Here is a 24,463-nt window from a genome sequence, read left to right as displayed (position 1 = left end):
CCAACCGTGAAGCATGGAGGTGGAAACATCATTCTTTGGGGATGCTTTTCTGCAAAGGGGACAGGACGACTGCACCGTATTGAGGGGAGGATGGATGGGGCCATGTATCGCGAGATCTTGGCCAACAACCTCCTTCCCTCAGTAAGAGCATTGAAGATGGGTCGTGACTGGGTCTTCCAGCATGACAATGACCCGAAACACACAGCCAGGGCAACTAAGGAGTGGCTCCGTAAGAAGCATCTCAAAGTCCTGGAGTGGCCTAGCCAGTCTCCAGACCTGAACCCAATAGAACATCTTTGGAGGGAGCTGAAAGTCCGTATTGCCCTTCGACAGCCCAGAAACCTGAAGGATCTGGAGAAGGTCTGCATGGAGGAGTGGGGCAAAATCCCTGCTGCAGTGTGTGCAAACCTGGTCAAGACCTACAGGAAACGTATGATCTCTGTAATTGCAAACAAAGGTTTCTGTACCAAATATTAAGTTCTGCTTTTCTGATGTATCAAATACTTATGTCATGCAATAAAATGCAAATTAATTACTTAAAAAGAATACAATGTGTTTTCTGGATTTTTGTTTTAGATTCCGTCTCTCACAGTTGAAGTGTACCTATGATATTACAGACCTCTACATGCTTTGTAAGTAGGAAAACCTGCACAATCGGCAGTGTATCAAATACTTGTTCTCCCCACTGTATATAATACGCCTACTGTATATAATGCACCTATATAATACAGTCGTGGTCAAAAGTTTTGAGAATGACACAAATATTGGTCTTCACAAAGTTCGCTGCTTCAGTGTTATGAGATATTTTTGTAAGATGTTACTATGGTATACTGAAGTATAATTACAAGCATTCCATAAGTGTCAAAGGCTTTTATTGACAATTACATTAAGTTTATGCAAAGAGTCCATTTTTGCAGTGTTGACCCTTCTTTTTAAGGACCTCTGCAATCCGCCCTGGCATGCTGTCAATTAACTTCTGGGCCACATCCTGACTGATGGCAGCCCATTCTTCTATAATCAATGCTTGGAGTTTGTCAGAATTTGTGGGTTTTTGTTTGTCCACCCGCCTCTTGAGGATCGACCACAAGTTTTCAATGGGATTAAGGTCTGGGGAGTTTCCTGGCCATAGACCCAAACTTTCGATGTTTTGTTCCCCGAGCCACTTAGTTATCACTTTTGCCTTATTGCAAGGTGCTCCATCATGCTGGAAAAGGCATTGGTCGTCACCAAACTGTTCTTGGATGAAAATGACTTTACCCCATTCCTCAGCAGTCCAATCCCTGTACCTTTTGCAGAATATCAGCTTGTCCCTGATGTTTTTCCTGGAGAGAAGTGGCTTCTTTGCTGCCCTTCTTGACACCAGGCCATCCTCCAAAAGTCTTTGCCTCACTGTGCGTGCAGATGCACTCACACCTGCCTGCTGCCATTCCTGAGCAAGCTCCGCACTGGTGGTGCCCCGATCCCGCAGCTGAATCAACTTTAGGAGACGGTCCTGGCGCTTGCTGGACTTTCTTGGGCGCCCTGACGCCTTCTTCACAACAATTGAACATCTCTCCTTGAAGTTCTTGATGATCCGATAAATGGTTGATTTAGGTGCAATCTTACTAGCAGCAATATCCTTGCCTGTGAAGCCCTTTTTGTGCAAAGCAATGATGACGGCACGTGTTTCGTTGCAGGTAACCATGGTTAACCGAGGAAGAACAATGATTTCAAGCACCACCCTCCTTTTAAAGCTTCCAGTCTGTTATTCTAACTCAATCAGCATGACAGAGTGATCTCCAGCCTTGTCCTCGTCAACACTCTCACCTGTGTTAACGAGAGAATCACTGACATGATGGCAGCTGGTCCTTTTGTGGCAGGGCTGAAATGCAGTGGAAATGTTTTTGGGGGATTAAGTTCATTTTCATGGCAAAGAGGGACTTTGCAATTAATTGCAATTAATCTGATCACTCTTCATGACATTCTGGAGTATATGCAAATTGCCATCATCAAAACTGAGGCAGCAGACTTTGTGAAAATTAGTATTTGTGTCATTCTCCAAACTTTTGACCACGACTGTACACCTATATAATGCACCTATAAAATACACATATATAATACACCTATATAATACATGTACATAATGAACCTATATAATGCACCTATATAATACACCTACTGTATATAATGCATATATTTTTACAGTACAAGGGGAGGGTCTTGAAAATATTTTCAACGTAGGGGAAGGGAGTCCATTTTATTATGACACCTCGAGTTGGACCAGCATTGTGAAGTGGAAACGTCTAGCAGCAACAACGGCTCAAATGGGTTTCCATGCCGAGCAGCCTAAGATCACCATGCGCAATGCCAAGTGTCGGCTGGCCTGCACAGAGCCCTGACCTCAACCCCATCCAACACCTTTGGGATGAATTGGAACGCCGACTGCGCGCCAGGCCTAATCGCCCAACATCAGTACCCGACCTCACTAATGCTCTTGTGGCTGAATGGAAGCAAGTCCCCGCAGTCATGTTCCAACATCTAGTGAAAAGCCTTCCCAGAAGAGTGGAGGCTGTTATAGCAGCAAAGGGGGGACCATCTCCATATTAATGCCCATGATTTTGAATGAGATGTTCGACAATCAGGTAGTGTACATGGATAGCTAAACTTCAAAACTGTCTAAGGGCATTTTTCGGGGCAAACTAAAGGAGGAAAAAATAAAACACAACCCTTCCTGTTTTAAATACGATATTTGTGTGCAGCATCAGAAGGTATTCAGAAGGTATTCATATCCCTTGACTTATTCCACATTTTGTTGTGTTACAACCTGAATTCAAACGGATTCAATATTTTTTTCTCCCCCATCTACACACAATATCCCATAACGACAAAGTCATAACATGTTTTTAGACATCTTTGCACATTTATTGAAAATGAAAAACAGAAATATCTCATTTACATAAGTATTCACACCCCTGAGTCAATACTTTGTAGAAGCACATTTGGAAAAGATTACAGCAATGCGTCTTTCTGGGTAAGTCTCTAAGAGCTTTCCACACCTGGATTGTGCAACATTTGCCCATTATTCTTTTCAAAATTCTTCAAGCTCTGTCAAATTGGTTGTTGATCATTGCTAGACAAACCATTTTCAGGTCTTGCGATAGATTTTCAAGTAGATTTAAGTCTAAACTGTAACTCAGCCACTCAGGAACATTCACTGTTTTCTTAGTAAGCAACTCCAATGTAGATTTGGCCTTGTGTTTTAGGTTATTATCCTGCTGACAGGTGAATTAATCTCCCAGTGTCTGGTGGAAAGCAGACTGAACCAGATTTTCCTCTAGGATTTTGCCTGTGCTAAGCTCCACTACGTTAATTTTTTATCCTGAAAAACTCCCTAGTCCTTAACGATTGATTACAAGCATACCCAAAACATGTATTCCTGAGTGGCGAGGTGGTCTAAGGCACTGCATCGCAGTGCTAACTGTGCCACTAGAGATCCTGGTTCGAATCCAGGCTCTGTCGCAGCCGGCCGCGACCGGGAGACTCATGGGCGGCGCACAATTGGCCCAGCGTTGTCCAGGGTAGGGGAGGGAATGGCCGGCAGGGATGTAGCTCAGTTGATAGAGCATGGCGTTTGCAACGCCAGGGTTGTGGGTTCGATTCCCACGGGGGGCCAGTATAAAAAAAATATGTATTCACTAACTGTAAGTCACTCTGGATAAGAGCGTCTGCTAAATGACTTAAATGTAAATGTAATGATGCAGCCACTACTATGCTTGAAAATATGGAGAGCGGTACTCAGTAATGTGTTGGATTGCCCCAAAGATCACACTTCGTATTCAGGAAATGTTTTGCAGTACTACTTTAGTGCTTTATGGCAAACAGGATGCATGTTCCGGAATATGTTTATTCTGTACAGGCTTCATTCTCAGTTTTCTCCCATCACAGCCATTGAACTGAACTCAACAAAGGGGTTGAATACTTATCGACTCAAGACACTCCAGCTTTTCATGTTTGTTTTGGAAAAAAATTAAAAGAACATCATTCCACTTCGACATTATGGGTTATTTATTGTGTGTAGGCCAGTGACCAAAGAAATCTCAATTTAACCAATTTTAAATTCAGGCTGTAACATAACAAAGGGTGGAAAAGGTCGAGGGGTGTGAATACTTTCTGAAGGCACTTTACATGCTCACACCTGTAACTGCCAGAGCAGGCTTCTCTGTAATATGGGTTTGACGACGCATGCTGCAGCATACAGCCAGAATGGACAAGACCAGTCTGCTCATCAGTTTAACATTGGTGGACATTTGATTTCCCATAGTGGCTGCATCTGCAGTATTGCCTTTCACTTGAGCAAGCTATAGGATTTAACAGGCCTTTCACCTGAACAAGCTATAGGATTTCCAGAGGAAAGCTGATTATATGGAACACTAGAGGGCATACATTTGACAAGTCACGGAGGGTTCTGAAACAAAAAGATTGAAACCGATTTTAAGGCTTGCACTCCCACCTAGTGGGGGTGGGAAAAAACTCTAACACGAGTTGCTTATATCAGAGGGCAAAAAACAAAAACAAAGTGGGAGTCAGGAAGTCCGTATTAAACACTGGAAAAAACTATTTTCATGATTGGAAACAGAGGCTTTCGAGACTGGGACAAAGTATGTGTTGTTCAGATCTGGAACATTTAGAATTGTAAATGCAGCAGATGTGCTAGTCTGTCGAGGCATCTATTCCAAAAGAGACAATGAAAAAGAGATTCAATAAAAGGTAAAATTCCATGTTCAAGTGCAATGCATTAGCATTTGTTTTTAAGTCCAGTTAAGACTGTGCACAATACATTTAGTAGATCATTTTATTTTAATATATTGATATTCGATTAGGGCACAGCAGGACCTTCCTAGAGTAACAGCAGAAAACATCAAGTTGGCAGTATTGTTCAACATTAGGTAACCAAAGTCAAACAACTTAAGTTCAATACACAGCATTAACTCTAAAAGTATGAGGTAACATTCTGCTTAACACCCTCTTCAAGGTGGTCTTTTTGGACCACAGGAGGTTGGTGGCACCTTAATTGGGGAGGACGGGCTCGTGGTAAAGGCTGGAGTGGAATAAGTGGAATGGTATCAAATACAAACATATGGTTTCCATGTGTTTGATGCCATTCCATTCGCACCGTTCCAGCCATTATTATGAGCCGTTCTACCCTCAGCAGCCTCCACTGTTTTGGACTGAGTGTTCAACGAGACAGAACTACGATTTCACCTTGCACAAAACCAAAGTCCAGAACATTGAATGTGCATTTAAGTTAAACAATGCCTTTAAGAGCAGCAATTTTACATTCAACTCCATTTCTTTCCACAAAATGAACACAATCATGTCTGCAACAACATGATTTTTCAAATCACAAACTGAAACTCTCCATGCAAATATTTTCACAATACAGCAATACAATATTCTGTTTGATACTTCCAAAAAACGTTTAAAATAAAGTTACGATGTTTCATATCTGATTAGCACTAGTATCTGCAAGTTAAGTCAACCTTGACACACACACAGGCTGTACTCCCAATTATCATCAAGCCTACTTATTAATTCCTCCCCCACTTTCCCAGTTCAATCACTGATAGAGATGAACAATTCCTCATAAAGCCAATTTCCTAATATATGTATTTTCCATAGACAACCTCGTGAAAGGATAAGATGCATAGCTTCCATTTTGCCAACACATTGGGTTTCAAGTGTAAACCCATTAAAACCCATTTTAGCAATTGGTGTGCAATCACCTGCATTCGAACTGGGAGGGGTTGTTGAGTCTTTGTGGGCATAAACGTCGGCGTGTGCGTCCATTTGAATTCGCACAGCAAAAGTCATTCGGCTGCAAGTGTGACCATGTAGGCAGAACACGGTCAGGCTACTCATTTTGAAATCAATGAAACCGTACCCATTCCTGACGGTGAACCACTTGACTATACCCCAGACCTTTGTTGCAACGACTCCCTGGTTCTGTACGGCTCAGTTGGTAGAGCATGGCGCTTGCAACGCCAGGATTGTGGGTTCGATTCCCAGGGCCACTCATATACAAATATATATCCATCCCTCGTCCCCTGCGGCTGCCGGGCTGAATGCTGCTGGCTTCACCAAGTGGATGAAGAGACAACCCCCCCCCAGCTTAGATGAATTTGAGTCAATAACCATAGGTCAGAAAAACAGACTAAACCATACTGCCATGCTTGGCAACTTTAATCATTTGACTTAATACCCCTGGCCTAGTACTATCCCCATCAACTGTCCTACAGCCTTCTCCTCTCACCGACTGTCCTACAGCCTTCTCCTCTCACCGACTGTCCTACAGCCTTCTCCTCTCACCGACTGTCCTACAGCCTTCTCCTCTCACCGACTGTCCTACAGCCTTCTCCTCTCACCGACTGTCCTACAGCCTTCTCCTCTCACCGACTGTCCTACAGCCTTCTCCTCTCACCGACTGTCCTACAGCCTTCTCCTCTCACCGACTGTCCTACAGCCTTCTCCTCTCACCGACTGTCCTACAGCCTTCTCCTCTCACCGACTGTCCTACAGCCTTCTCCTCTCACCGACTGTCCTACAGCCTTCTCCTCTCACCGACTGTCCTACAGCCTTCTCCTCTCACCGACCGTCCTACAGCCTTCTCCTCTCACCGACCGTCCTACAGCCTTCTCCTCTCACCGACCGTCCTACAGCCTTCTCCTCTCACCGACTGTCCTACAGCCTTCTGAAGTCCTCTGGCCAGTATTGGTCCTGCATGTAGTGGTTTGAGGTAGCGGGGTCTGGGAGAGTACCTATGTCCCAGTCCCTCATTCTCTCTCGCATATCCTCTTCCCACTCCCCCTCCACCAGTTTATACAGGTCCAAAGAAGCCAGAGCGTCCTCCACTGAACTGTGGCCCCTCCTTCCAACCTGGTAGGGATGAGACAAAGATCATGTGTCATCATAGAGTCAAACCCCCCTGACCAACCCAACACTGTCAAGGCTGTTATGATCTATCCATCCATTCAGATCCCTAACCTCAGATGCTTTTAAACGGTCACCAAAAACACCTAGACGGCAGGCAGGAGCACTCACCTGTATTTTCCTGTTTAGGAGGCCATTTGTCAGGATCTTGAGTGAGACGCAGCGCTTTGTGGGGAAGCCAGCCAGTCGCCTGAGCAGACGCGTGCCACTGGTGTCCCTGATCATGTGACCTGGGTGGGTCAAGTCTAAGGCCTGAAAGTCGTTGTACAGAGCGTGGCCGATCACTACTTTCCCCTCCAGTATTCGTAGTATCTGAACAAGGAAAGCAGACTGGTTAGTATTGGTGCCCATTACCAACGTGAGTATGCACACAAAACAAATAACCAAATTATTAAACTAATCGTAAATGGCTGCCTTTGGTCTCAAAGGAAAGGATATGTGCAACCTAAAACCCCTGAATAGTTGAAACCTATGTCCAGTTGGGTTTTCTAGCATAGAGACTACTCCGATCTTTGCCCACAAAGTAATAATAATAATATAATAATATAATATGCCATTTAGCAGACGCTTTTATCCAAAGCGACTTACAGTCATGCGTGCATACATTTTTTTTTTTTGTGTATGGGTGGTCCCGGGGATCGAACCCACTACCTTGGCGTTACAAGCGCCGTGCTCTACCAGCTGAGCTACAGAGGACCACAAGTAAAGGACTCAAAGGAGAGTAAATGGCAAAGCCAGTCTTCTGGTGGTTATGGTCTCATCACTGACCTCGGTCCTAGCCTCTGGGAAGGGCAGAGCGTTCTGTAAATGGTGCCTCTGGATGCCACTCCAACGGGTCCTGTAGTCGGTCACAGGCTGGCATGGACGGATGTACTTATCGTACAGGATGTTGCCATGGTAATCCACCAGGCTGCAGCGTGCCAATTCACTAGTGCGCCCGCCCAGCCCTGTGCCAACCATCTCACAGTCCATAGCCACCACAGTGGTCGGGCACATGCTGTTGCAGGGAGAACTGTGTCTGCTAGCTCGGGGTGGTGGGGTGGTGGGGGGGTGGGCTGGCCTCAGACAAGAAGCCACTGTCCACCTCCCATCGTTCACTCAAAGCGGCCGCAAACAGCTTTTTGCTTACTGAAGTCTGCCGGTTGGCTACCCTGTTGTCCCCAGAAGCAGCTGTCAGCGAACCCTGTACAATAGGTGTTAAGGGCACTCCACATTTAGCTAAATGAGTCCTTGAGTCTGTGGGTTTTAGAGTGCTATCAACTTCTAGACAGGTGTGCCTCTCAGGTAATTTGATATTTTTTACTCTTTGGATAGTGTCCTGCGTTTCAATGTTTTCGTCTGTCCCTTTTCTCTGATTGGTGATTTTATTATTCTTTTGATGCGACTTCCGTGCTCTGGCGTTCTCCACAGCATGGAGGAGCACGGCTTCCCGGGATAAATATCTATAGTTGTTGATCAGTCCCCAATAACTGCGATGGATTTTCCTTCCAATTGAAGTCCCCGTTTCAAACATTGTTCTTGCCATGTAGTATCACATCTGCAACAAACAAAAGGTTACTAACTCATAAAAAATAATGTTAAAAAGTTAGAGAATATTTGTGCAAGTAGAGAATCGGCAACTTTTACATCACGTCATTATTAAAGGAAAATACCACCACCAAAACAAAAACAAAACTTTGGGTAAGCTAGCTCGCGTGCATTGACAGCGTGTTACCAACGTGTCAAAATCACATGAACAATCAAAATGCCGTCAAACAACAACAATACGATACATGCTTAGCTAACTTGATAAAGACATAGACTAACCAAAACGCTTTGCTAATAAATAATAGCCTAACACATTGCTTGCATACCATACCTCTGCTGACACGTGCACCAGTCCCGGCACGCTCTACAAGTTTTAATAACTTGCCACTGATTGGCTCGTACGCACATAAGCCCCGCCTTTGGGGTTCGCACTAAACTCTGATTGGATTATATAATGACAAATTAATGTATTTCTACAAATCAAAGAAAAATACCAACTCCTGACCCACTGTCAGTCATTTTATGGAAGAACTTCCAGGTCAATAAAATGTATTGGAAAGCTCCAACGACGTTGCCCTCTACTGGAGAGGAAGATCAGTTAATTACTTTATCAATAATCCTCCACCATTCAAGTCTGATTCAAACCGATTGAAACACTGAGTATGGTTAAATGCACACAATAATGTGAGTATTGTGGATAGTAAGATTAATATAATAGTTCGGTTAAAACGTGTACATGCTTTGCAAGAAGAACGATTTCCCTAATAATCCTGTTTAAATGGACACATCTGAAATCCGGATACCTGATGGCACTCTGATAAATTCAGAAAATCGCCAATCAAAATATACGTTCTACCACAGCTACAGCACCCTCTCAGGCAGTACCATCCCAGGCTGCTTCAGTGGCCCAGAAATCAGGAGCTGTCCCAGACGCAGAGCTGGATAAGTAAGAGATAACATTATCATAATCAAACTCATAACACTGCAATTCCGCTTGTTATACACTACATTAATTAACAATGTTATCTGTGAGACTAAAGTTGTATATTTAATTCAAATCATTACAACTGAATTCATCTTATTTTGTCTGATTACAACTAAATGTTTCTTTCTGTGTTGCAGGGCAGTCAAGAAATGGAAGTACACAGAACATTACATCAAATCAAATCAAATTGTATTTGTCATATGCGCCGAATACAACAGGTGTAGACCTTACAGTGAAATGCTTACTTACAAGCCCTTAACCAACAATGCAGTTTTAAGAAAGAGTTGGTTTTTCAATATGTTGATGCCATTGATTAAAAGAGTAAGAATATGATGCATTGCCCAACCCAAAATATAAGCTTGTTTTACTCAATTGTTTGTAAACAATATAAATGTACAAATAAATTGTTGGTTGCATAAATAATGATTTGTTACATGAAATGTAAATATGAAATAGCAAAACCGAATGGAAACCCCTTTGTTAATAAGTATTGGCATTAATTCACTTAATGGTGAGGCTTGGAATAATGTATATTTTGTTACGCTGGATGTTTAAAATATGAGTAGGTGATTTGAGTCATGCTTCTTCAGTAGTGGAATAAATACACTTAGCACTTGAATTTTGTAAATAAATACTGTGTAAATACTGGAGTGATGTATGATGGTTAATAAAATTGTTCATACACCAATTTTTTATACTGTGTCCACGTGTATGTATGCAAGCATGTTAAAATTACGTTGTTTTCAAGTCCTTTCAACCAAAACCGAACATAGACATCGGGCATAGTTCTTTTCAACAACATTTTGCTAGGTGGGAAAGACCAGGGTCAGGTAGTCATGGCTGGATCAATTCCATTTTGACTTCCAGAAAATCAGTTGTCGTCAGGTGTTTAGGAAGGGAGTCTGTCTTTCTTGCCAACAACCAGGAGTCACGTCTCTGCCCCACCATTATACTTCTTTAGAACAAAGACAGAGCACATTGGTGTCTTGAAGTGGCCTCTTACAATCAAGGAGTTTCCCGGAAATAAAAGCCTATTCCTGGACCAAAACACTCTTTCAGTACAATATCTCCATTGCATTTCAGTCCAGGAGTAAAGCTTACTCTGCGTCCAGGAAACGGGCCTGTTAAAAGTGCAACACGCTACATTTATAGAATGGTCCCCCCTGGCTTTGAAGAATATAGTTTAGAAATAAGATTATTTTATTATTATTTAGATCACAACCCCTCCCCCCAACAACCCCCAAGGAATTCAGAAACATTTATTCATAAATTAAAATAAAACGTCTTGGTTTTCTGGGCCTTTTATTTCACAATCCTTTCAAATGTACAAAAACAAAAGATAAAAGGAATTCACCATAACTCCCCTCTTCCAGAAATAAACCAATAGATGACTGGAAATTGGTATTGTACCAAAGTGCATCAGAGGTACAGACAGACCAGGGGAAATAATCTCAATTTCAAAGCTGTCCCTCATCCCATACATTAAAAAAATTAGGCAGGCCCTTGACACCACCTCCACTTTCCACAGTGTTCGCAGAGCGGCAGGACCCAAGAGGGCCCTCATCTCAACTGGGCTCAGAGCATTCTGTAGTTCACTAAAGATTGGAATATAATTTAGTTGTCAGTGTTTCCCTCCTCGGAATGTTGACTCCAGTTGAGCTTCTATAGTTCGTTCTTCTTCTTCTTCTTGGACTTCTCCTCTTCCTGAGCCACCAGGGGGTTGGTGGCCTCCTTCTTCAGGTAGGAGATTAAGTCACTGACCTCTCGACCTCCCTGAAAGAAAAAACATCAACAAGCCAGGTTAGCTGCTGCATCAATATGACACAATAAGGCCTAAATGTGAGTTAAGCGTGTCCTTGGAATTTTACATGACAAGGCATGCAGTTATAAAGACGTTTTAGAACTAAACCAAGATAGACCACAGCCCGTTGTTTCAAATGGGAACAAATGAGTCATAGTGGGCAGAGCCAAGCATGAGCTGGTGAGATCCTATTGGCGCGTTCTAGCTACATTTGCATAATTCCATCATGGAATGCCTATTCTGTGAAGTGCGCGTGTGCAATAACTCAATTTGCCTTTGCACTCCTTCTAAACAATGTTTTTTATTTTTATTACTTTGGCAAAGGGTAAAGTCTACAAAACGTAGTCCACTCTGTTCGTAACAGATTCTAGTTTTCGGAACAGAAAACGGTAGAGATCAAATGTTTCACCAATGAGAAAATTAGCAGAATGTCGGCCAAAATCCATCTCGCTCCATCTGCTCACACTGGCGACCAATGGGCTTCCTCGCATCACCATATTTGGTAGTGAGTGGAAATGCCAAGTGGATGCTTCACATTTATACATCCGGTTAAATATCTGTCTCATTGTTCTGTGGTTATATATGTATACTCGGGACAAACCTCATATTTCTTTGGGCTCATTTTCTGTCCAGCTGGAGCGAAGAAGATGGTAGGGAATCTGAAACAGGGGAAAGAAAAGCATGATGAGACAGACAGGACATCAGACAGGACCTACATGTCAAACACTTGCTAAATAGTTATGACTGTTGGAGATTTATCACTCACCCCCTGACTTCGTATTGGGATGGCACGTCATTGGCTGTGGCGTCCATCTTTGCGATGACAATGTTGGGATCACTGGACAGCTGCGAGGTAGAGAGGGAAAGGGTTAGTCTCACATGCCAATGCAGAATGGCCATAGTCAGAGAATTTCAAATCAGTAGCCGTTACCTTCTCTCCCAGCTCTTTCCACTTGGGCTCCAGGCTCTTGCAGTGGCCACACCAGGGGGCATAGAACTCAATCAGCACGTCCTTGTCCTCCTCGTTCACAATGGCATCAAAGTTCTCAGCCACCACAGTCTGGAGGACAACGAAAGAGGGCCTTGGTGAGAATGGTTTACACAGACAAACCTTGAAAGAACCCATGCCTCTTTTTGGCGTAAAACAGGGACATCTGTCGGACAGCGCAACACAAACATAGGCCCTCCCCCAACACACTGCTCCAATTGGAAACCATTGAGTTGCTGCTTCTTTTACACATTATTTTGTCTGATTTGGGAGCACCCAACCGCTCGCAATGTCAGTCTCAAGTGCTGACTCACCTTGACTGGGCCGTCGTTGGACTCAGGGATGGGCTCAGACTTGAGGTAACGCTTCAGCTTGCCGTCAAAGTAGTCCTGCAGGAAACGCTCCAGGGCCTTGCCGTCACGTCTGTGGAAAACCAAGACATTGTACTGAATCAGTATAGAAATAACAGGATGTTTCCAGAGGTTTCTACAGAGGTCACCATGACCCGTTAGCGCTGTTATATTCAGCGGAAAGTGTACATTTAACTTGCTGGTAGTAAGACATTACATGTGTATCAAGCCTTGTCTGCTTCTAAACTGTGGTCCTGGCTGATCTCCTTTGTTGCAGAGAGTTTAAAATGTCACAAACATGGTGCCAAAGCTCCAAGAGATTTTTAACATTCAAGGGACGCTTGAAAATGTTACTGGAGTTCTATGGCAGATTGTGCTCACTCACATAGTCTACTCACAACAGTAAGTGAAATCCCTAGTTAAATAACAGGTATGATCAATAAACTCAACCAGTAAATTCTCAACCCAATGTCCATCCCCCTATCCTAAGTGATACCATGTCCCGAAGTACCACTTGGAGTTGCGTGGTGATAAGTGACTCTTACGAGAACTCCTCGCCCATGACGTATTTGTCTCCCTTGGCGGTGCGTATGCCGACCACGGGCAGCTCCCCGGTGCTGGCGTCCAGGCCCATCTCAGCGATGTCTTGGCTAAAGCTGTTCTTGCTGGCCACGGCAAAGTTCAGCTTGTTCCCCTGGTCCAGGAAGCCCTTGGCTACCTTCATTACCCTATAGACGGTGAGAGAGAGGGAGTTGGGTTCATGCATACAACAACCATGCCTTGGAACATTTATCGCGCATCCCAAATAGTCCAATGAAATGCAAATCTGTTGCAAATCTCCACTGAACATGCTTTTCCATCTGTGTCCAGGAAACCAGCGTTCAGAGTACACAAAATGAGATACAAGTTAAGTCTTGGGGACTGAGAGCTGGAGAGATTACACTAACACACATAGTAGCACACGAGACAAAAGGAGGTCCCCTCCTGGGAATAAGTGTTATTTATTAGGGACCCTACCTGTTCCTCCAGTAGTTGGATCCCTTGGGGTTCTTCTCGTAGTCCACATCATAGTAGGCCACCAGCAGGTCCTTGCCCTTCATTTGGTCCTTGTTGTCATCAGTCATGTGGGGGCACATTCCGAAGCTGATGGGGAAAGAGAAAAACGCAGTGTAAGAGCTACAACTCCTTTCATAAATGTCAGCATGCAAAATACAGTAGAATAGAGCTACAACTTGTTCAAAATAAATAAAATTCGCCATCATCTCATTCTAGACCATGGAATTGAACAAAAAAAAGCTGCTCTTGACAGAAACTGGTCTTAACTGGTCCATGCATCTCCCAAGAATTCATTAAATATTCTTACAATAAGAATCCATTCAAAACCGCCTAAATGGTTCATCACTGGCGGCAACACAAAAGGGAGAAAATATTGTGGTAAAACTCACATGTTGTCCTGGATGAACTGCTTGATCTTGGCGTTGGTGAACGTGTCCTCGCTGAACTTGACAATGCTCTCTTCAAATTTGTTGTTGAGGCGTGACGGACGGAACAGAATGATTCCCCTGCAATAAAAACAGAACACAAGCTGATACTAGTGTCAGAAAACACATCAAGCAAGGCAACGCAAACACAATGAGCAATATTAAAAAAGGGACAGTTCACTTTAAATACATATTAACATGATTGTCCACTTACCTTACAACTACAGTGGAGAAATCACATTCATTTGTATTGAGTGAACCGTCCCTTTAAAAGGGACAAAGAAGACAATGATGAGAGAACACTCACTCTCCCTCTATGCCATGTTTCTGGAGAAGCTCCTCTGCGTTGGTGTGTGCAAAACGGAAGGACTCTCGGAGGGCACTGGCCGACTTCAGGAACTCCGCTTCGGCTGGGCTTCCACCGTCAGCAAAGAAACCTGGACAGGACAGACACAGGAAACACGGCATACAGTCAAATATCATTGACGACAAAAGGCAAAAGTAGAAACATTTTACTCAGTCATTTGGTTTTGTTTATTCATGCAGAGCTCAACTTTAAAAAGGCAAAACCTACCCACAACACTTGCGTCACGGTCTCCGACATACTTTGTGAAATCTGCCTCGGTCTTGAGCTCCACGGAAGCTGGACCGGCCTGCTTTTTAAGATGGCTGACAATTCCATCTGATAGAGAAACCATTGAAATACAGGGTCAAAACATGTAATAGGTGAATGACAGGCAGTGATTATGCATCTCAGCCCATCAGGACAAGACACAGAATGTTAAGGCTAAATACCTGCATTTCTGGGTCCATCATAGGCACCGGCGTCCTCTCCGTCTCTGAAGATCTTCAGTGTTGGGTAACCGCTGACTCCGTACTTCTGGCATACATTGTTGTGGACCGTGCAGTCGACCTAAAGCAAAATGATAGGCGGCCATTACTTAGTGAGTGTGACCAAGAGCACAAACTGGGCGACAGTTTAGAAACATTATGGACATGGTTGTCTTTACATGAGTATGGGGGATTACACACACAACCTTTTCAGTCCAAAGGCCAAATGCAATTGTCCAATGTAAGGTGCATTATGTGAAAGAAGTACCTTGGCCAATCCGACGATGCCTTTCAGACGTGTGGCTGCCACCTCATACTCCGGAGCTAGTTTTTTACAATGACCACACCTAAGGAACAAACAAGTGAGGTAAGCTGATATCTGTAAAACAATAAAAAGCTTGGCTCTTATGTTGCCATCCCAGGCAGTGAACCATTCAGGCCTTAGCTTGAACTCTAGATGAGGGGTGGGAGTTAAAAGCAGGTGGAATTTGATACCACCACGACAGATCAAATTGAAGTGTAAATGGACGTTAAAATAAAATGCAGCCGCAATGGTTTGAGGAAAAAGGAAATCCACATATTGCTTGGAAAATACAAATCTGTGAATGCAGTTATCAAATCTGATTAACCATCTTGAAAAGGATAGATTGTTCTGATTATCTGAGGAAGCCCTGCTCAGGTTTGACAGCATTGTTGAACTATGTAACAGTTTTGGGGACCAATCAGGAGTAGCCACCCAAGCTTCACTGGCCAATCATAAGGTTACAACTAACCTAATGTAGTCACTGAGGTGTAGAACCTAGCAGGGTCAAGGCTAGAAGAGATCCAGCTTTTGTGAAATTAACGTTAGATTTGACATTTCGTGGCAGGTTAAGATAATTAGTTTAAGGTTAGGAAAAGGGTCAGGACTAGGGTTAACTAAAATGCACCCCCCAAAAAAACAACATATTTTGACAAACGCTGGATCCCTTCTAGCAATGACCACGTTGCAGGCGTAAAATAAACGCCTGAGCGGAAGCCACATTCGTTTTTTAGCGCAAAAGGAAGCTAGGTTGAATTAGTTGGATCCTTGAAAACCCGGATGCATCCGAATGTTGGCAACTCCGCTAAGGGTGGGCCGTCACTAGTTATTACAGCCACAGTCATGATTATTGCTAAACCCCGCCTATTTCTACAATTTATCTAATTAAAATCTGATTTTAAAAACTTAACCCCACTGCTAACCTTATGCCTAACCCTACCTTTTTTGTTTGTATTCATTTTTAAGATAACACACCCCGGCACAAAGTTGAAATTGGCTAACTAGCGACAACCCAAAGGGTGGAGTACAACAGTGGCAGGCCAAGCCCCCAGCGTCCTTATTGGTAACCTAATTGTAAGGTAATTTCCAATTGTAATAGCTAGTAATTCATCCTTCAGGCTAAGTCTGAGAGGTAGACAAGATAACTTAGCAAACGAATGATCAAACAAACTACGAATTAGAAGGCCATTTACTATTAAAACATGAAACGTTCTGGCTTGCCAGGCTCAACTAGTTAGCTATATTAGCCATCTAGTTAGTTAGCCAACTAACCAGCCATGTCCATCTGAGACACCTAACTAGTTAGTTAACGCCTTTAATAACGCGTAGCAAAGTGCATGTAACAAATGGTAGCAAAAATGGGTCACTAGGCTAGGCTGTGGCAAATTAGATAGCCATGCACTTCCTAACTTGTTATGAGCTAACCATTATCAACTAGGTACCTAGTTAGTTAGATGGACAGTTGGGGAAACAAATTTGCTAACGTTAATACAGTTAGCTACATGTTTATATAAATTCTAAGGAGCATTAACCTTTTTTGGACAAACCAATGTTATTCCTCTTGCGTAAGTAACTGAACAGTAGAGACAAAGTAACGATCGCCAACTAGCTAGGTAGCTAACGGCGTCCGTTCACTGGAGATAAAATTGTAACGATTTAGCTTCAGAATGTAGCTAACCTAGCCAGTAGCAAGCTAGCTATGCGTTTCTGTAGAACTTACCATGGCGCAAAGAATTCAACGAGAATCATCCCGTGATCTCCAATTTTACTGTCAAAATCGTCATCCGTGAATTCAATCACATCACTCGCCCGGGCAGCTCCGGCGAGAACAACGAATAAAAACAATTTAAACATTGTATAACGCGCCAACGTCTTCAATCCTACAAAAAGAGCAGCAATTTTAAAATGTAAAGCCGTTTTTTCTGGGGGAAAACCTCCTAATGTTCAAGGCTTTCTCGCTAGGCCCAATGTTGGAGGCACTGTTCGAAAGAGAAAGGGGAAAAAAGGGCTAGCGGTGATGATGTGCACTACCGGGGCTTCTCAAAGTAACCCAAGTGTGGCATCTTACCATTGGAGTTTGAATAGCGTCATACTGCCTTAATCAGCCAATAAGAGTCCGGCACACATTATTTCCTTGTTCACTACCAATCCCCAGTCATCTCCTTGGCTTTATCTTGAATAATTGTATCGGAAAAAATCATATTGATCACTGAGCTCAATTCATCCAAATACAGTAAAACAAACGTTTATTTGTTTGAAAAATAAGATACAATCACAGATATTAAAATAGTATTTATTGTAATGTTCATTGCCTATTCATAACTATTCATAATTTGTGTTTTCCCCCCAAAAAATACCTTGTTTGTATCAAATGAGACAATACTTACTTTAAAAAAATACAAATCACTACAGTATTTTAAACTGAGAGCCTGACAAAGTTGATTGATTTATGAAGTACAGACACCACCAAACACGTTTTAATAAAATCATGTAATAATTGCATAACAGGCGAGAGATTATGTTCTAGAACGGTTATACTGTTGTGACGTCACACATAGTAGAAGAACATATCGATGTAAGACAATTTTGTGTTCTGTTTGATTTTTTATTTTTATTTCACCTTTATTTAACCAGGTAAGCCAGTTGAGAACAAGTTCTCATTTACAACTGCGACCTGGCCAAGATAAAGCAAAGCAGTGCGATAAAAACAACAACACAGAGTTACATATGGGGTAAAAAAACATAAAGTCAAAAAATACAACAGAAAATATATATACAGTGTGTGCAAATGTAGCAAGTTATGGAGGTAAGGCAATAAATAGGCTATAGTGCAAAATAATTACAATTAGTATTAACACTGGAATGCTAGATGTGCAAGAGATTATGTGCAAATAGAGATACTGGGGTGCAAAAGAGCAAAATAAATAACAATATAGGGATGAGGTAGTTGGGTGGGCTAATTTCAGATGGGCTGTGTACAGGTGCAGTGATCGGTAAGGTGCTCTGACAACTGATGCTTAAAGTTAGTGAGGGAGATAAGAGTCTCCAGCTTCAGAGATTTTTGCAATTGCTCCAGTCATTGGCAGCAGAGAACTGGAAGGAATGGCGGCCAAATTAGGTGTTGGCTTTGGGAATGACCAGTGAGATATACCTGCTGGAGCGCAGACTACGGGTGGGTGCTGCTATGGTGACCAATGAGCTAAGATAAGGCGGGATTTGCCTAGCAGTGATTTATAGATGGCCTGGAGCCAGTGGGTTTGATCGACGAACATGTAGTGAGGACCAGCCAACAAGAGCGTACAGGTCACAGTGGTGGGTAGTGTATGGGGCTTTGGAGACAAAACGGATGGCACTGTGATAGACTACATCCAATTTTCTGAGTAGAGTGTTGGAGGCTATTTTGTAAATGACATCGCCGAAGTCAAGGATCGGTAGGATAGTCAGTTTTACGAGGGCATGTTTGGCAGCATGAGTGAAGGAGGCTTTGTTGCGAAATAGGAAGCCGATTCGAACCAGGATCTCTTGTGGCTCCTGAGTGGCGCAGTGGTCTAAGGCACTGCTTTGCAGTGCTAACTGTGCCACTAGAGATCCTGGTTCGAATCCAGGCTCTGTCGCAGCCGGCCGCGACCGGGAGACTCATGAGCGGCGCACAATTGGCTCAGCGTCGTCCAGGGTAGGGGAGGGAATGGCCGGTTGATAGAGCATGGCGTTTGCAACGCCAGGGTTGTGGGTTTGATTCCCACGGGGGGCCAGTATATATAATAAAAAATTATATATACATATGTATTCACTACCTGTAAGTCGCTCTGGATAAGAGCGTCTGCTAAATGACTAAAATGTAAATGGTTAGACTGTAAACTCTCCTTCCAGACTCACATTAAGAATCTCCAATCCAAAGTTAAATCTAGAATCGGCTTCCTATTTCGCAACAAAGCCTCCTTCACTCATGCTGCCAAACATGCCCTCGTAAAACTGACTATCCTACCGATCCTAACCAGACACCTAGGTATTTGTAGTTGTCCACATACTCTAGGTCAGACCCGTCGAGAGTGGTGATTCTAGTCGGGTGGGCGGGTGCCAGCAGCGTTCGATTGAAGAGCATGCATTTAGTTTTACTAGTGTTTAAGAGCAGTTGGAGGCTACTGAAGGAGTGTTGTATGGCATTGAAGCTCGTTTGGAGGTTTGTTAACACAGTGTCCAATGAAGGGCCAGATGTATACAAAATGGTGTCGTCTGCGTAGAGGTGGATCTGAGAGTCACCAGCAGCAAGAGCGACATCATTGATATACACGGAGAAAAGAGTCGGCCCAATAATTAAGGAACAGTTCAGTCATGTCAAACTGCTTAGGTGAAGTCATGTCAAACTGCTTTGGATTGCATAGCTGAACTAAATTAATACAGACAAAATGGGGACACAGGTAAGTAATAACTTGTCATATCAATGGAAGTCTTTACAAACTTTAGTATAAATTCAGGGACTAATCACTGACAACAGTTGCATTTTTCTGATGGTTTCCATGGTTATTTCCCACGGGCCCCCCCCTCCTACAACAGCCACAATGAGAGGGACAAGTCAATAGATGAGAAGTTCCTTCCCAGAGCAGAGATGGTCAGGTCCAAACTCATCCACCGCTTCTATCTGCTCGATCAGTTACAGGAGGAGCAGAGAGGAATCCCCAGATACTGCACCAAGGATGTTTTAGGTCAAAGCAGCTTCCTGGTCTGAATGAGCCTGGCCTCAGGTGTTTCGAGATAAGAGGTGTTTGTCTGTGCAGAGATTTGTGAATTATGTTTACTTGAGGTGATTAAAGAGAGTTGCACAATATATATAAACTCCCAGTCATTTATTGAGTAAAACACCAACGTTTCGGCATCACTGTGCCTTCTTCAGGGTGCGATGCCGAAATGTTGGTGTTTTACCCAATAAATTACTGGGAGTTTATATGTAGTGTGCGACTCTATTTATTTATTTTAATAGCTTATAGTTTATTCACCATTAGTCGCACCTCTACACTAAATAATGTTCTATGGGTGTGTGCCAGCTCATGCTTTTTATTAGACTTGAGGTGATTAAAAACTAAACCTGATAGGTTTAACAGCTCATACCCTTTGTTATAAGCTGCATGCTAAATAACAAGGATGCTTATTGTGTGTGTGTGTGTGTGTGTGTGTGTGTGTGTGTGCGTGCGTGCGTGTGACAGACGTGGAGAACTACACCGTTCTAATGGGGAAGGACACACCAGCTGGTGCGCTTTGAGATCTACCCCAGAGAGGCAGCACCATCACAATGGACCACCGTTGCCAGGGACGACTGAATTCTAAAGAGTATCCCTCCACAGAGTCTTGAATGGAAAACCTTTTAGTTGTACTGTACCTAGAAATGTCATGGGGGCAGTGGCGGTTCTAGACACATTTTACTAGGGGGGCCAAGGAGGGGCCAGTGTTTAATCAGGGGGGCACACATAAAAAAACTGGCAACACATGATATTCAAAGATTATAAACTTTATTTTACTTTAAAATCATATGACATTTATTATAACACGTATTTTGTACAAGAGTGCAGATGCAAGAGAGATAGTGCCATAAAAATGAAAAAATAAAATAATAAAAAAATAAAAAAAAGTACAGGGTACAAATACAGGGTTCATATTCAATGTGAACAAAACTCCAGGATACAACAAAGGGTACAACAATGTGCAATTTCCTATTTATGGAAGCCCCACTACTGTGGACAGTTGATTCCACATTTTGTTTTAAGAAAGAAAACTTTCTGAGTGATTTATAAACAAAACACACTACCCTGTATCCATTTAGGTAAAATAAACCAAATCAGAAAAGAAATTCAATTCAAAGAGGCTTTACTAGCATGACCATATTGACATACAGTATTGCTAAAGCACATAAACAGGGAAACGTGTTACACATTAACATCCAGTAGTCCAATAGGATGCAGACAATAAACATCAAGTTAACATTCGTTTAAAAGCAACAATCATGTCAACACAATGTAGCAATATGAACAACACTGATGGATATCAGCAACAACATGAAAACAAGAATATTACAGGTGTCTGTGTGTGTGTGTGTGTGTGTGTGTGTGTGTCTGTGTCTTTGTGTACTTCACTGTCAGTTGATGAGCAGGTGTACAAAAAAAGGCTTTACAACATATATGGGCAAGTCCATTTAGGACAGCACATTTCCACCATAGTTCACATTAGGAAAAAATGACAGCATGAATGCTCACTAAACAAACATATACTACATATACCTTTTTATTAGGGGTGTAACGATTCGTTTTAACAACGATTCGATTTGTATCACGATTCGTGGTTGTCGATACGATTCAAGGACGATATTGGTTCATTTAGAACGATACGATCCGAAACGATTCAGTGACTTGAAATCGATTCAGTAACCTTTTAGCCAAAAAATTCAACCAGTGTGACTGAAATAAATACCTGGTAACCAGTTGCATTTTAATGGCTGGCAATAGTCTTGATATTTTTAACAGTGTTTCATGACTCCATGCAGACCATCTGGTATTATGAAACTTACCAAAAGTCTCACAAGTCCGTCTGTTATGGCCTGTGCGGTTCGGTCAGCACCCAATTCAATCAGTCCAATAAAGTCCGAAGTAAACTCTCCGTTGCTGGACACAGACACAATGTAAACTATTTCCTGCTCAGTTTTTGTGATGTCCTCAGATCCATCAAAAAGCATTCAGTAAAGGAACATCCTCAGAATAGGAAGACATGGGACGTGCGTGTTTAGCTTTATGGAAAGAGAAAAATATTAAACAGAGCTTGCCGCTGTTCTTCATTCAGCTTGTCTCGGCGACTGGACATTTATTCTCGGCTCGCTTTTAGCAATGGCTTGCGCCACATTCGTGTGCTCCTTGCTCTTTTCATGTTTGTCAAATAAAGGATGGTTGAAATTCTTTGAGCCTTTATAAAATGCACCTGTTTTGTCTGCTAGATGTGGATTTGAGCGGCAAATCTTGCACCACATTTCAGTGCGCTCATCGTTAGCTTCAAGCCACTTTTCCGAAAAAAGTATTTTCTTCGGCTCTGGCTCCAGTTGGCGTTTCTTTGTAGGTGGCGAAACGCCAAAGAATCTGCTTAATGTCTGTTGCTTTTTGGACATCCCTGACAGTAGTTGACAAGCAACATGTCATGTGTAAGGTTAGATGAGAAGATCGGTCAAGTACGCAAAGGCGCGTAGTAACACAAGTGGCATTACGCATTCCTGATTTTTGTCGCGCTTGCGTATCTGCGTACCAGTTATGTGCACCCCTGCATATAAAGTCTGACGTGCTTAAATCCAATGGGTTATTTCCTAGTATCGATACAATCGATTTATTACATTTTAAAACGATGTTAGATCGATATATGTTGTCCAAAAGGCCAACTCGCCAAGCACAGATCGATGTAGTTGGATCATATGAATATAAATCGATACATCGATGTAGTAGATGGATCGTTACACCCCTACTTTTTATACACATTTTTTTCAGTAATGTTTTAAGAGTGAAAGGGAAGTAAGCAATCGCTCATCATAGGATCATACATATTTCAGTTACAATATTAGTTACAATATTAGTGTTAGTTAGATCATCATGTCAAAGCTGGACCTGCAAAGTCTGAACGACACAAGTGTGCAATGATTGGAGTGATTTTGTTTCTTTTTTTTCTTGCTTTGCTTGTTTTCAAAAGGAAAAATCATAGTTGGTAAAAAATAAAATAAACTTTCGTTGAAAGGTATCACACTGTATAATTTACAAATATCTAAAGAGGTTTAGTGGATGCCATAAAACATCTGTGGAGCTTGAAGATGTGTAGTACATAGATGTTTGGCAGAGATAATTCAAAAGAATAAAATCATAAACTCTATCTATCTATCTATCTATCTATCTATCTATCTATCTATCTATCTATCTATCTATCTATCTATCGAGAGAGAGAGAGAGAGAGAGAGAGAGAGAGAGAGAGAGAGAAGTGTTTCCTTAGAGCAGTACATGCAGCAATCACTTAATGGAGTGATGTCATAATGGGCCACAAAACTTTGGGGATGTGGATGGAAAGTTACAGGCAGGAGAGGGGAACCAACAGAAGCAGGTCTTGAGACATGAGTTTGCCCCTTTTTGAAAACCTCTTGAGAGAGGATTGGTGGGATATATATACATACATACAAACATACATACACTCTAGTAGTGTGTGGAACTACTGGTACTGTGAGGAAAAAAAAGATAGATGATGTAAAATGAAAAATAATAAAACAAGGAGTCCTCACCCTCTTCTTCATCCTCCTCACCCTCTGGAATTTCCCTCTCTTTGTCAGACCCTCACTTTCATCACATGCTGGCTCTCCCTCTTCCTCAACTTTCTCAAAACCTCGATTTGTTTCTCTCACTTTTTTGTTTGCTGGGGCAAAAAATGACTTTATGTCCCTTCCTCGTTTCATGATAACTATTAGAAGAAGAAAAAACGTAGGGGCATGCATTACATTTTGTTACCTAACCATCCCTCCCTACTTAACACTGGCAGATAACCTGTTGATTACTTTACTAAAAATGTATTTGTTATCGCGATGCAACAGCCAAGACGGATGAAGTTACGTGGTTAACATCACAACATTGTGTAGACCTAGCAAGGATAGCCTACTAGCCTACTTTTTGGGTGCGCCACTCTAATTTACCCGTGTAGAACGTTGCCGTGTAGAGCGTTGCATTAGTTCCGCTTTTGGCGCTCGCGTGTAAAATAGTTATAAATTCATAATTTTTTATTTGGTCAGCACGGGGGGGCCACAGGGGTGGCCAGGGACATTTCCAGGGAGGCACGGGCCTCCCCCGGCCTCCGTGTAAAACCGCCACTGCATGGGGGGATTCTACTATGGCGATGTACTTGAGACTCATGTTGAATTTCATGATTATTTATAGCAACATTTCAGGTGTTGTCTCAGAGAAAAGCTTTGCACAAATTCCTTTCTAGTGTACTGTTTACTGTATATTGTATAATATTATTGTGGGGCTAATCTTCTGTCTGATGCGTGGGTTCACCATGATTAATACCACAACAAAGAATACTTGTTGATGCTTTTTTTTTTTTTTTCAATGACATAAGATGTTTCACTACATTTAGCAGAGCGACTTACAGTAGTGAGTGCATACATTTGAATACTTTTTTCGTACTTGTCCCCTGTAGGAATCAAATCCAGGTGTTGCAAGTGCCATGAT

General features: G+C 42.4%; 1 protein-coding gene and 1 pseudogene across 1 annotated transcript; both read right to left on the bottom strand.

Annotated features, from left to right (window-relative positions):
* Nucleotides 1-5,274: 5,274 nt before the first annotated feature.
* LOC121540811 lies at nt 5,275-9,002 on the bottom strand (annotated as a pseudogene).
* A 1,761-nt stretch (nt 9,003-10,763) lies between these two features.
* On the bottom strand, nt 10,764-17,273 carry LOC121540812 (protein disulfide-isomerase A3). Its single transcript, XM_041849919.2, has 13 exons — nt 16,951-17,273; nt 15,198-15,276; nt 14,894-15,011; nt 14,673-14,780; nt 14,406-14,535; nt 14,063-14,179; nt 13,635-13,760; nt 13,163-13,345; nt 12,582-12,690; nt 12,211-12,339; nt 12,046-12,125; nt 11,881-11,938; nt 10,764-11,251 (listed from the first exon to the last, which is right to left on the bottom strand). The coding sequence occupies exons 1-13, from the start codon at nt 17,082-17,084 to the stop codon at nt 11,141-11,143; spliced, it is 1,482 nt and encodes a 493-aa protein (XP_041705853.1). The 5' UTR covers nt 17,085-17,273; the 3' UTR covers nt 10,764-11,140.
* Between the last annotated feature and the right edge of the window lie 7,190 nt (nt 17,274-24,463).

Source organism: Coregonus clupeaformis, chromosome 26 (assembly GCF_020615455.1).
Source record: "Coregonus clupeaformis isolate EN_2021a chromosome 26, ASM2061545v1, whole genome shotgun sequence".
In the NCBI taxonomy this organism is placed as follows: Eukaryota; Metazoa; Chordata; class Actinopteri; order Salmoniformes; family Salmonidae; genus Coregonus; species Coregonus clupeaformis.
This window is presented reverse-complemented; position numbering and strand designations above follow the sequence as displayed.